The sequence below is a fragment of the Macadamia integrifolia genome, unplaced genomic scaffold (genome assembly GCF_013358625.1).
Source record: "Macadamia integrifolia cultivar HAES 741 unplaced genomic scaffold, SCU_Mint_v3 scaffold69, whole genome shotgun sequence".
NCBI classification, from domain to species: Eukaryota; Viridiplantae; Streptophyta; class Magnoliopsida; order Proteales; family Proteaceae; genus Macadamia; species Macadamia integrifolia.
The window spans coordinates 449,682-462,399 of NW_024870513.1; the positions used below are offsets into that span (position 1 = coordinate 449,682).

At 43.9% G+C, this 12,718-nt stretch overlaps 2 protein-coding genes across 4 annotated transcripts in view; both read right to left on the reverse strand.

Moving 5' to 3' along the window:
* Window positions 1-12,718, reverse strand: part of LOC122069690 (endonuclease MutS2) — a 121,277-nt gene that overhangs the window by 41,165 nt on the left and 67,394 nt on the right. For 2 of the 3 annotated variants that reach the window (XM_042633758.1, XM_042633760.1), the window contains exons 14-15: window positions 324-454; window positions 27-109 (exon numbers count right to left, since the gene is read on the reverse strand). In XM_042633758.1, the coding sequence (XP_042489692.1) occupies window positions 27-109; window positions 324-454 (214 nt within the window). Of the gene's footprint in view, window positions 1-26; window positions 122-323; window positions 455-12,718 lie in introns of all 3 variants that reach the window. The other variant, XM_042633759.1, reaches the window with a different exon arrangement.
* On the reverse strand, window positions 6,813-7,685 carry LOC122069693. Its single transcript, XM_042633764.1, has 2 exons — window positions 7,551-7,685; window positions 6,813-7,244 (listed from the first exon to the last, which is right to left on the reverse strand). Exons 1-2 carry the CDS (start codon window positions 7,587-7,589, stop codon window positions 6,903-6,905), a joined length of 381 nt encoding a protein of 126 aa, XP_042489698.1. The 5' UTR covers window positions 7,590-7,685; the 3' UTR covers window positions 6,813-6,902.

Here is a 12,718-nt window from a genome sequence, read left to right on the forward strand (position 1 = left end):
GGGAGAGAGAGAGAGAGAGAGAGAACCTGGTACTCCCCAGAGTATCTTATAAGTTGGCTTTAGATTGACTTCATCAAATTCCACGCTCGCATTCTCAAAGGCATCATTACTGTAAAATGTTCTTGAAAGTTGAAAACATGAATTGACAGTATGGAGGAAGCAGCAGTTTAACCTCCATAGCTAAAATTGATTAAATTCCAATATATCTGTAAAGTACTATAGCAGCTTACAGGACAGTTACTTTCTGAGAGGAAAAATGTAGGGGAACTAGCAACAAAATTGTCAAATGGATGAATCCATCAATAACACTGAAATATTTATACCTGTATTTGAGAGTTTTGAGTTCACCATGATGGGTTGTGGCTACTGTCAACAAAGCACCAGAATCTGCAAAAGATTCCAGAAGTGAAATTCCTAGTGCAGCTCCTTCCAGTGGGTTAGTCCCAGCACCAACCTAAAATGCACCAAGGGATATGATGTAGCTAAAGCCATAGCAGGAGAAAAAGAAAAAAAATTCTCAACAAAATAAGAGGGTGGGGGGGAGGGGAAGGAGTCTGCTGTCCAGCCTTTCTCAGCCCAAAAAGGATCCACATTAACAAACGTTGATGGAGATCCAAAGCATATAAAATCTAAAATATAGGCCCAGGGTTTGGTCCAAAGCTGAAGAACAACAAGGGCCCGTTTGATAACGTTTCAAGAAATGCGTTTCTGCCGTTTCTGTTTCCAGAAACAGCAAAAACGGAGCAAAAAGCGTTTGATAAAACCGTTCCGTTTCACTTATTTTTAGAAATAAAAATAGAAATTTTTACTTATTTATGATTCAAGAAATGACCCAGGCGAAACAAGTTGAACTTGTTTCGCCGTTTCTGGAAACGACTTGTGGCAATTCTTTCACTGATTACCATCGACTTTTAAAAACATGACTTATCAAACACCTTCAATTCCGTTTATGTTTCTAGAAACGGAAATTTATGTTTCTGCCGTTTCTTGAAACAGAAACGGCAGAAACGTTATCAAACGGGCCCCAAGATTCAAGCTCACAATTTTCTCAGGCCCTACTATTAAGTTGATGAACATAAGTAGGCTTATATGCATTTGGTTTGAATGGAACATGTAAAATTTACTTTGCCACGAACTTTTACTCTTAAAATGTTGATTCCTCTCCATGAAAGCATTGATTATGAGGAACCTGAAACAGTTTCAAGAAGTTTTCGATGATTTTGGATTAGATCTTGATGGTATTATGTATCTTTTTCAGACAGAATTCAGGACACTTGTTTTAGAGCAGGTTTGGTTATAGATCTGTTTCCGAGTCTTAACAACTTTGGTAAGCTGGCATAGTCTAGATGATTCGGCCAGCTGGTATAGTTTATAGGTTTGGTTTTCATTACTGTGCTCACCCTCTTATTGTATATCTTTTCCTCTATCTCTTCCCTTCTCTAGTGTGGTTTATGAGGTACACATGGTTTTGTACTGTTTCACGCCCACAAAGAGTTTTGGGTATGGCTGGGTCATGCAAAGTGATTTCATGTTTTTCTAACTGGGGGCTTTTCTTCTCCCTTTTGTTGTATCTTGCTTCACCCTTTCTTACTGGTTGATTCTCTCATGCCACAGAGAGAGAGAGAGATGTTGCAACCTGCAATAGCCTAGCATGGTGCATTGGGATGAGCTGCAGTGTGTTTGTCTTTAAGGGTATTTTGGTCCTTGTAATATTCTAAAACATTCGCTCCTCCACTATAAATAAAGAAGGGCTTGTGTCTATTTGACATAAGCTCAATTCCCCAAATCAACATGGTATCAGAGCTAGGATCACTATTGGAATCCTAAACCTAATGCCTTGGCCAAGGAAAAGAAAACCTAGCTTTCTCTCTCTCTCTCTCTCTTGTTTCTCTTCCCATACGGCTGCTCGCCACACACCACTTGCCGCTAGCGCCCCAGCGGCCAGCGCTGCTCACCACTAGCACCCTAGCGCTGCTTGCCGCAACTCACTTTCTCCACTCGCCAACGCCTCTTGCCGTTAGTCACTGCCTCTGTCCTCCACTCTCGGTGTTGTATTTTTTCCCATCAAGGGTTTGCTGCCTTGCTGCACTATTGTTGAGATGATCTGAATCTCTTCATTCGATTCAGTGTGTGATTATTGATGATCTGTGCCAACTGCCAAGCATCTGTCATATTGTCGTTGAAGATTCCAGCTGCTTATTAGGGATGTTGTCTGAGACTCATGTCTTGATTAGCAACCATTTCTAAAGTCACTACTGCATCTACTGGAGAAGAAGGAAATAATCATCAAGATTTTCCTTTGTTCCCTATTAACTCCATCAAACTTGATGGGAGCAACTACCTGATGTGGGCTCGGTCATGTTTCTTGTCTACTGGTTCCCATGGCTACTATGGCTATCTTACTAGGGACAATCATAAGCCTACTGTTGCTGATCATACTAAAATCTATATATATATATATATATATATGTGGGAGACAAAACTTCCTAGTTATATCATATCTTACTATTTCCATGGATCCGACTATTGCTAGGGGTTATCTCTTACTGGATATTGCTGCCAGGGATGTTTAGTCTCAGGTTAGCAATGATGCCCAATGCTACGAGTTGAGAAAGAAGATTCATGACACCATATAAAAGGAGTTTTCCCTCTCCTAGTATTATTCTGCTTTATGAGGTAAGTGGCAAGAGTTAGATTTTTATGAAGATTAAGCTGCTACCTGTGAAACAGATGCTATTATATTCAAAACGGAGGATAAGTCCCGTGTATATGTTTTCCTTGTTGGACTCGATGTTAAGTTTGATCAGACTCGATCCCATATCTTGAGTCGTGATCCCTTTCCATCCCCAGAGTAGGCTTATGCCATGGTGCAATCTGAAGATAGTTGCCACACTGCTATGCTTACTCCTGTGACATAGGACAGATCAGCTCTTTATTTTAGGATCGGGGACACCATCTCGAGATGGCCCATCTTGTACCAATTAAAAGGAACATGTGAACATAGTTCTAAATCTCAGAAATTTTGACCGAAATTTCACGAGTTTCAATGGTTTTGACCCACTTTGAGATGACCAAGTTTCAAAAATTGACCCTAATTTCGGCAAATTTTGGAAGTTTTGAACCAAAGTTCCTAAAATAGTCTAGAAAAATACCTGGTTTTGACCAGGTTTTGGAAATTTTGACCTAAATTTCGATTTCGACATTGAGAACCATTCCCGTGAAGTGTGACTATTGTGGAAAGGAACGCCATACTAGGGATCGTTATCAGAAATTACATGGCTAGAAGCCAACTATCGTGGTCGTGGGCAAGTACAATCCAATGCAGCTGTGAATCAGGCCTCTAACGATACTGCTTCAAATTCTTCTTTATCTTAAGAGTAGTTAAAAACTGTGTCGTCTGATGACCAGGCTCCACTCAGCTCCTTTTACGGTTTCAGCTACCTCCTTGCCAACATTCTCAATCCATCTCCACACTAAAGCATTCCGTTTGGTGGCCATTATGCGTCGATTAAATCCGTTCCTTGGATAATCGACTATGGTGCCACTAATCATATGACTAGATCCTCTAAACACTTTGATGCTTATTCTCCTTTGTCAGGTAACAATAAAGTTTGTGTTGTTGATAGCTTCCTCTCTGTTTCCGATAAGGGTTCCATCACATATAGTCCTTTGTTCTCTCTCTCTCATCTGTCTTTCATGTTCCCATATTTTCTACTAATCTTCTTTCCATTTGTAGTATCACCAGGGATCTTAATTGCAAAGCAACATTTTTTTCTACTCATTGTCATTTTCAGGACTTGGTACGGGGATGTACAGTTGGCAGCGGTGGGTGGTTTGTACCTGCTTGATAAGTCTCCCAAAGCCTTGACTACTTAGGACTCTTTTCTGGGTTCCTCTACATTTGCTTTGGCTGAATTATATTGGTGGCATCATCATTTGGGTAACCCCCTCCCCTTTAGACACTTTAGCTAAGCTTTCACTGATTTATTTAAACAATGTAATCCGAATAGTTTCTGTTACAATTCCAAAATCTTGCAATCAAACCAAGAAAAAGAGAAGAAAAGAAGAAGACAGAAGAGAGAGGCGAGAGCACAAACCAGTCCAAAAGAGGAGAACTAACCTAGGGCTTTGACCAGAATGGTTTGCTGAAGGTCAATCCCTTGATATATATAAGATCCAACACTTGCATAGGGATAGGAATACCCCTGTATCCTGTGCTGATTAAGCACTAACACATAAAAGCATACGACAAAACTAAAATGCCCTTACTACTAAAACTCAACACTCCCCCTCAAGCTGGAGCATATACATCACCTATGCTCAGCTTGGTACAACCAATGCGAAAACTAGGAGCAAATAAAGACTTGGTAATCATGTCTGTCAACTGATCTAAGGAAGGAACAAAAAGAGTCTCGATTAACTTCTTCAGAACAACATCACAAACAAAGTGGCAATCCACTTCAATATGTTTGGTCCTCTCGTGGAAAACAGGGTTACTAGCAATATACACAGCTGCTTGGTTGTCACAGTACATCTTCATAGGCGTGTTTACGGGAAAACCTAACTCCAAAAGGAACGACCGTAACCACATCAACTCAACGGTGGTGTGAGCCATGGCCCTATATTCTGCTTTAGCACTAGACCGGGCAATGGTAGCCTGCTTCTTACTTCGGCATGTAACCAAATTACCTCCAACAAAGGTACAATAACCTGTAGTGGACCTACGATCACTAGTAGAGCCAACCCAATCAGCATCAGAGTAGGCAATCAGATCCATATGCCCTCGCACCCTTTAAATACCAAAGCACATGAATAGCTGCATCCCAATGTGCTTTCTGAGGAGACTGCATGAACTGACTAAGGACTTCAACAGCATAAGAGATGTCAGGTCGTGTGACCGGGAGATATATCAAGACTTGAACCTAGGATCTCTATATAGTCAAGGTACTAACCGCTAGGCTAGCTCATTAAGTCATTAATTAAAGCCTAACTTTAAACATTTAAGCAAGCTTAGAAATTAAAATAAAAGATATATATTCTAAGGTTCCAAAATTGAGGCATTACAGATGCACATTCTGGAGAGGTTCACCATCACTAACATCAAATTTAGATGAGGGTTCATAGGGATATCCACAAGTATGGATGCAAGCATACCAACACATCACATACTTCTTTTGAGATAAGCCGATACCCTTCTTGCATCTAACCACTTCAATGCCGAGAAAATAGTGGAGCTGACCTAAGTCTTTGGTCTAAAAGTGTTGTTGCAATTAGTTCTTAACTTCAGAAATTCCTGCCTCATCATTACCAGTGATGATAATCTCATCCACATAAACCACTAAGACCACCAATTTATTACCTTTCCGACGAACAAAGACAGAGTGATCAGAATAACATTGGGAAAACCCACAAGTTACCACAGTAGTACTAAATTTGTTAAACCATGCTCGAGGGGACTATTTAAGTCCATAGGAGCCTTGTGCAAACGACACACTCGACCTCTATTCTCCCACTGAGCAACATACCTAGGAGGTTGCTCCATATACACTTCTTCTTGCAGATCACTATATAAAATTGCATTCTTAATGTCCAACTGAAACAACGGCCAGCATAGTTAACAACAAGAGAAATAAGGAGGCGAATAGAGTTCAGTCCAGCAACAGGAGAGAAAGGCTCAAAATAATCAACCCCATATGTCTGAGTATACCCCTTAGCAACCAGACGGGCTTTCAACAGCTCAACAGAGCCATCAGAATGTTACTTAATAGTGTAAACCCAGCGACTCTTCACCAAGTCCTTACCATGAGGTAAGTCTACCGAACTCCAGGTGGCACGGTTCAAGAGAGCATCCATTTCTACATCCATGGCAGATTTCCATCCAGGGATACTCAAGGCGTCAACATGAGATTTGAGTATGGTATAAGTAGAAAGAGACGATGAAGACCATGGATAGTTGATGGAAGATGAGACAAGGAAACAAATTTATCAATGGGATACACAGCCATAAATTTTTTAATGCAAATGCGTGTACCTTTACGATGAGCAATTGGTAAGTCATCAAGAATAGGAGGGATTGGAGCTTCACCAAAGGAGGGCGGCAGTGGAAGTAGCGAATCAGCTAGAGTAATGGTATCGACACTGGGTTGTCCGAGCTCCTTCCTGAGCTGATAAACCTGTAGACGAGGTGCGACACTGGTACTAGGGACATTTAGGAATGGAATGAGTAGGGATAGGAGGTGGAGCTGGAGAAGCCCACTCAGTCCCGTGTTGGGATGCCTAGGAGGAAAAAAATGGTGTGCCCTAAAAAAATGACACATCAGCACTAACAAAATTTTGGTGAGTGACTGGATCATAGCACTTGTATCTTTCTGAATACAAGAATAAACCAAAAAGATGCATTTAGTGGACCTAGGAGATAACTTATTAGGCGGAGCCTGCATGTTTTGAACAAAATAGACAGCCAAAAACACAAGGAATCGAAAAACTTGGCAAGTTAGGAAAAACAATAGAAAACAGAGATCGATCGGAAAGAACCGAAGATGGCATGCGATTAATTAAATAACAGGCGGTTAAAACTCCATCACACCAAAAAGTTTTTAGAACATGCATATGTAACATAATTACCCATGCTACCTCGAGGAGGTGGCGATTTTTGTGCTCAGCCACCCCATTTTGTTGTGGGGTATAAAAGCAGCTAGTCTGGTGTATCATCCCACAGGCAGAACAAAAAACAGAAATCTCATTTTGGACATATTTTAAAGCATTGTCATAACGAAAAACTTTAATTAGAATTCCAAATTGAGTTTTTATTTCATTATAGAAAGTTTGAAACACAGATAAAAATTCAGATCGATTCTTTAATAAGTACAGCCATGTAAGACGAGAGTGGTTGTCCACAAAACTCACAAAATATCGAAAACCAAACCTATTGTTGACTCGACAAAGACCATAAACATCTGAATGAATAAAGATGTACTCCGAAGCATAGAGCGAGATGGGAAAGACACAAGGTCATGCTTTCCCAACTCACACACTTCACACTGTAACTTTGGTGTAGACTTAAAACTAGGAAATAAAATTTGCAACCTAGACAAGGACAAATGACCTAAACGACAGTGCCATTGGAAAGGAGTCGCATCCCCAACGACTGTAGCAGCAACGGAAGTAGCAGCAGTACCATAGTATAGATAATATAGACCATCTTTTTCACTCCCTCCACCAATTGTCTTCCTCGTGTGAAGATCCTGAAAAACGCAGTAAGAAGGAAAGAAGGTTACTAAGCAATTTAATGACTTAGTTAACTGACTCACTGAGAGGGGACTTAATGAAATCGGGAAGCATATAACGCAGAGGATGGTTAATTGAGGTTGTAGGTGAGATAGTACCATGACCTAAAATGGGGGTTGAAGCACCATTTGCAAGGACTATAGATATAGAGGTGGTACTAGGGGAAAATGACTTTAACAGGGATGACTTACCAGTCAAATGAGCAGAAGCCCCTGAATAAAAAATCCAGGAGGTAGAAGTAGTGGTAAGAAAGGCTGATGTACCTGCTTGTGCCAAGGTAGCAGTGGATGTAGACGCACCATTAGATGTATTAGAGGATGCCTCAAGAGTCTGCAATCGCCTTAGTAATTGATTGATATCATCACTTAAACTGGTAGAAGAATCTCCTGAAGAAGTCCCTGATTTGGTATCATTGGGAGACACCAGGTCAGTACCATCATCAAACACAACATGATTGGCTAATTGGGTTGCCCACTCTGGCTCCTAGTTAGCAAATTTGGATTCTGGAATTATTTGGATGGAGAATTATACGGAATAAATCGATTGATTAAAAAAAAGCAATCAAAAAAGCAGACAAAATAAAAATCGGATTCGGATTCAAGAAAAATATTCGTTTACGAAAATAAAAGTCGGACAAAAAATTCGGATATTATTTTTATAATTTATTGTATCTTGGAGATCAAAACATGCAAATTCACCTCTATTGTCGCTGCTTTTAATCCTTTTTCCTTGGACTAATCTATTGAGGATGGATAAGTAGAGAGTACAAAGCTTATCCAATCATAATCATCTTTTGGTATATATTATTTCTCCTAGGCAAGCTCCAATCCTTGAACAGTTTCAGATTGACTAAAATGTGCATGACTTTCTAGGATGGGAAATTTAAGGTTATTTTCAGGATGGGAAAATCACCATGGAAGCAATATCCAAATAAATCAAGTAGTGCTAGAAGGATTCAGATCCAAATAAATCAAACGGTGCCTTTGACATAACAATTACTCAAGAAAAGCCCAACAGAACGAATGGTGCTAGAAGGATTCAGATTCAAATAACATTTATAGTTAAAGACTGATACGGCCAAACTAACTGCCCAGTCAGGTAAGAACACGTGGTATCCAAGGGAAGGACATGTGCCGCTCACCTGATAGAGGCCACAAGGACTCTAACCACATAAACCGCATGAAGAGAATATTCCCCAACCGAAGGGGATAGGACGTATCCGAGTAGGACTCGGAAAGGGAAAAAGGCGGACTTGAGGGGGACTCCAAAAAGGAAACCTTAAACCCCAAGCACTATAAGAGAGAGCGGGAGAGGAGGAGAGAGGTAAGAAATAAGACCCACACCATTACTCCTATAAAAAACTGTTCTGCCGGTCTCTAACTTGGGCATCGGAGGACTAATCCCGGAGATACCTCCGGGCCTCTGCCTTCGGTGCTTGTGCAGGATCAGCTCATACGAATTTTCGGCAACAACAGATTGGCGCTGTCTGTGGGAACGACAGTAATGGTGGGGAAAACCTACAATCGTAAGAAAACAAGAGCAGCGCCGAGCATAAACATGAATGAGAAAGAACCTTCGAAAGGGCTCCCTCCCTCGACGGACATCAGGGAAGAATGGAGAAACAGTGATCGGGAAGGTTCCGTGATGGACCAACACTCGGCCGGACATCCGGTGCGCAGCGATAGCGATCCTCCCCCTCCTAAGGCGCAGGAATATGTGACAAGGGAGCAGTTCGACACCCTTCAGGAGAAGTATGACCGAATTTCCGAGACAATGAAAGAGTTCTCCAAAGCCTTCTCTTATAAGACCGGTGGAGCAGCACGAGGCTCCCATGTCCAGCCAAAGCGACAGCAAGACGAGGACCAGAGTAGCTCAGGATCGATAAGATCCGGCCAGAATCCTCGAAACCGAGCAATGAGGGAAAGCCCCGCACCCAAAGAAAGAGCAAGTCGCGTCACGGGAGCCGGGCATGAAGAACCACGCCAAGGGGACAAACAGTTACGTGACTCAGGGTTAAAGCAGATGATCCTAGACCTGAAGGACGAGATCCAAAAGGTAGCAAAAAACCAGAAGGGAACTCGCGAGCCAGACCTCACCAATGACACGGCTCTAGCTGATGAAGTCATGAAGGACTCGCTCCCGATTGATTGTCGTCTGCCCAAATATGATACCGACGACGGGTCTGGAGACCCCATCGATCATTTAAAAGGCTCAAGGTTGTGATGCAGTTCTACCGAGTCTCGGAAAACATCGTGTCGAGCCCTGCCTTTGACGTTTAGAGGAGCAGCAAGGTTATGGTATAACTGCTTGCCGACAAAATCGATCCACAGCTTCAGTGATTTGAGTTACTTCTTCGTGAAGGGATTCTCCAGTAGCTAACACTTGACCAACATAAAACAACATGAAGGAGAGTCGTTGTGAAACTACATGAAGCGCTTCCAGCAAGAAAAGATCATGATCAGAGGTCTAGACCCGAAAGAAGAGTTCACGGCCCTGCTGGGAGGTGTCAAGGATAAAGAGCTAAAAAGGTCTTTGGCGAAGCATACACCAAGGAACCTAGCCGAGTTGAGGGCTTGGTCTGATAAGTACATCCAGATAGAAAAAACCCTTCAAGCTGATGAAGAAGCTAAAGAGAAGATGGGGAGGAAAAGGATCTCAAGAGGTGACAACAAACCTTCCAAAGAGGGCAAAAGACGAAAGTCCGAACGTAGTCGGGCACCCAGTCCACTGAAGAAGTTTGAGAAATATGGACCCCTGAACCGGAAACGAACGGATGTGCTAATGCAGATAAAGGACTCCCCAAATGCTAGAGCCATGAAGTGGCTAGGGAAGATGGGACGACACCCTGAGAGATGCAATATGGACAAATATTGCCACTTCCACAAGGACCACGGCCACGACACTGAAGATTGTTGGCACTTGAAGGGGGAAATAGAAGGAATGATCCGAAGAGGGTATCTAAGCCGATTCGTATACTGCGAAAAGGAGGATGCCCATGACGGTAATGACCGCAGGGACAACCGTCGAAGAGACGGCAGAGGCCACCGTAAAAGGAGGTGGCCAGCCCGCAGAGGCAATCAGGAACGGCAAAGGGACCGCACACCTGAGGAAGCCGACCATCACCTTCGGGACGATCATAAGAGCCCAATAGGGTTATAGCGACAATCTGTGGAGGCCTAGCTGCTGGAGAAAGTTCAACCTCGGCCAGGAAAGCAAAAGCTTATGCACAAAGCGTGCATGTGGTTGAATGGTCGCACAAGAAGGCGAAGACGGGGACGGTTATTTCCTTCTCCGATGACGACCTGGAATGGGTGCACGCGCCACACGACGATGCCCTAGTAATCACCTTGACCATAGCCGATTGCAGAGTAAAAAGGATCATGGTGGATAACGGCAATTCAGCTGATATCCTGTTCCTTGAAGTAGGGGTGTCAATCGGTCGGTCCGGCTCGGTTACGGTCCAGGTTGAGTCGGTTTCGGTGTGGGAAAGTTGAAATCGAAACCGAACAAATAAGGAAATTCCGGTTTCGGTTTGGTTTGGTTTCGGTTTCGGTTTCAGTTTCGGTGCGGTTTGGTTTCAGTTTTGTCTTCGATTTCTTAAATCGATTTGTAACTGGGTTGGTTTTGGTTTTTGGCCTAGTTTGGATTCGACTTTCCATACAAATGTATACAAAACTATGCAAATTTTGATTTTTTTAATGAATTTTGGAGTGTTTTGGTTTCTTACCGATTTGGTTTCGGTTTCGGTCCTGGTTTTGAGCCGGTTTCGGTTTAGTTTCGGGTTCATCCGGTTTCCAGTGCGGTTAGGTTTGGTTTTGGGGTTGCAATACTCGAAACCGAACTGAACCAATAAGGCTTCGGTTTGGTTCGGTCCGTGTTGTTATCGATTCAGTCCGGCCGGTTTTACCGGTTCGATTTAGGAATTGACACCCCTACCTTGAAGCTTTCCAGAAGATGGGCCTGGACGAGAGAAAGATAAAGGTTGAACACCTATTGCAAGGATTCTTCAGCACCCCGGTCAAAGTTGAGGGATCGATTGAGTTGCCAGTAAGAGCTGGCACCGGAGACCGCCAGGTAACAGTCATGATCAACTTCCTGGTAGTAGGCATTACCTCAGCTTTGCTACCCTTACCTGCGAAGTCGAAGCCCTATGACAGTCTGTGCTCGGAGTTGATTGTCGTTAAACAAAAAAAAAAAAAATGGCACCACCTCGGCCCTCATCAGGGCTCACCTCGGCAATCATCAGGCCGTGCTGCCACCTCGGCCCTCATCAGGCCTCACCTCGGCCATCATCAGGCCGTGCTGTCACCTCTGCCCTCCTTCAGGCCGTGCTGTAATCTCAGCATCTCCTCAGGCCGTACTACTACCTGAGCCCTCCATCAGGCGGTGCTACAAGTCAGTCTCGACCAACCTGTCACCTCGGCTCAGCACAGTAAGTGATGATAATAAAAAGGCACGAAGGAATCTAAAAGGAAGGCTTTTCCTTCATCGAAGAAGGTCGAAGGCATAAATTACAAGGGGGACGGAAGGCCCAAGTTCAAAAGATATAAAAAAGAGACCCGAAGGCATTTCGTTCATCAAGGGGCTTCAGTTGGGAGAACAGCTTTGCCATCGATGGCACCTGGGACATCTCGGTCTGAACCATCTTGACTAGGAGTAAGGGGGACTTCATGGAGCTCTGGGAAAAGTGACATGAGGGGGGCTCACTTTATATCGACAAGGTAATGACGATTCGATTACTCGAGGCCATTAATGACCCTGACATATCATCAATGCTGATTCCCGAGGCACTCCAGGTAAGACACGAGTGACATGTCGCTCGAGCTGAAGACATGAGTGGCGCGTCGTAAAGACCAGACCGAAGGTCACTAACTCGGTTCGGAGCTCAGGTCAAGACCGAGTAGATGTGACCGAAGGTCACCACCTCGGTTGGGGGCTGAGGCTAAGGCCGAGCAGACCTGACCGAAGGTCCTTACTTCGGTCGGGAGCTCAGGCAAAGGCCGAGTGGACCTAACCGAAGGACCTGACCTCAGTTGGGAGCTCAGGCAAAGGCCGAGTAGACCTGACCGAAGGTCACCACCTCGATTGGGAGCTCAGGCTAAGGCTAAGCAGATCTGATCGAAGGTCCTTACTTCTGTCAGGAGCTCAGGCAAAGGCTGAGCAGACCTAACAGAAGGTCTTTACCTGAGTTGGGGGCTCAGGCAAAGGCCGAGCTGACCTGACTGAAGGTCCTTAACTTGGTTGGGGGCTCGGGCTAAGGCCGAGCTGACCTGACCAAAGGACACCACCTCGGTTGGGAGCTCAGGCGAAGGCCGAGCAAACCTGACCTAAGGACACCACCTCGGTTGGGAGCTGCGGCTAAGGCCGAGCTGACCTGACCGAAGGTCACCGCCTCAGTTGGGAGCTCCGGCTAAGGCCAAGCTAACCTGAT

Bases quoted from the DNA above. Each gene is read 5' to 3' on its own strand.
- LOC122069693 (XM_042633764.1), bottom strand. From the start codon at position 7,589: ATGGTGCGTCTACATCCACTGCTACCTTGGCACAAGCAG. The intron at 7,245-7,550 runs GTACATCAGCCT...TGCGTTTTTCAG, and splicing joins TGCTACCTTGGCACAAGCAG to GATCTTCACACGAGGAAGAC.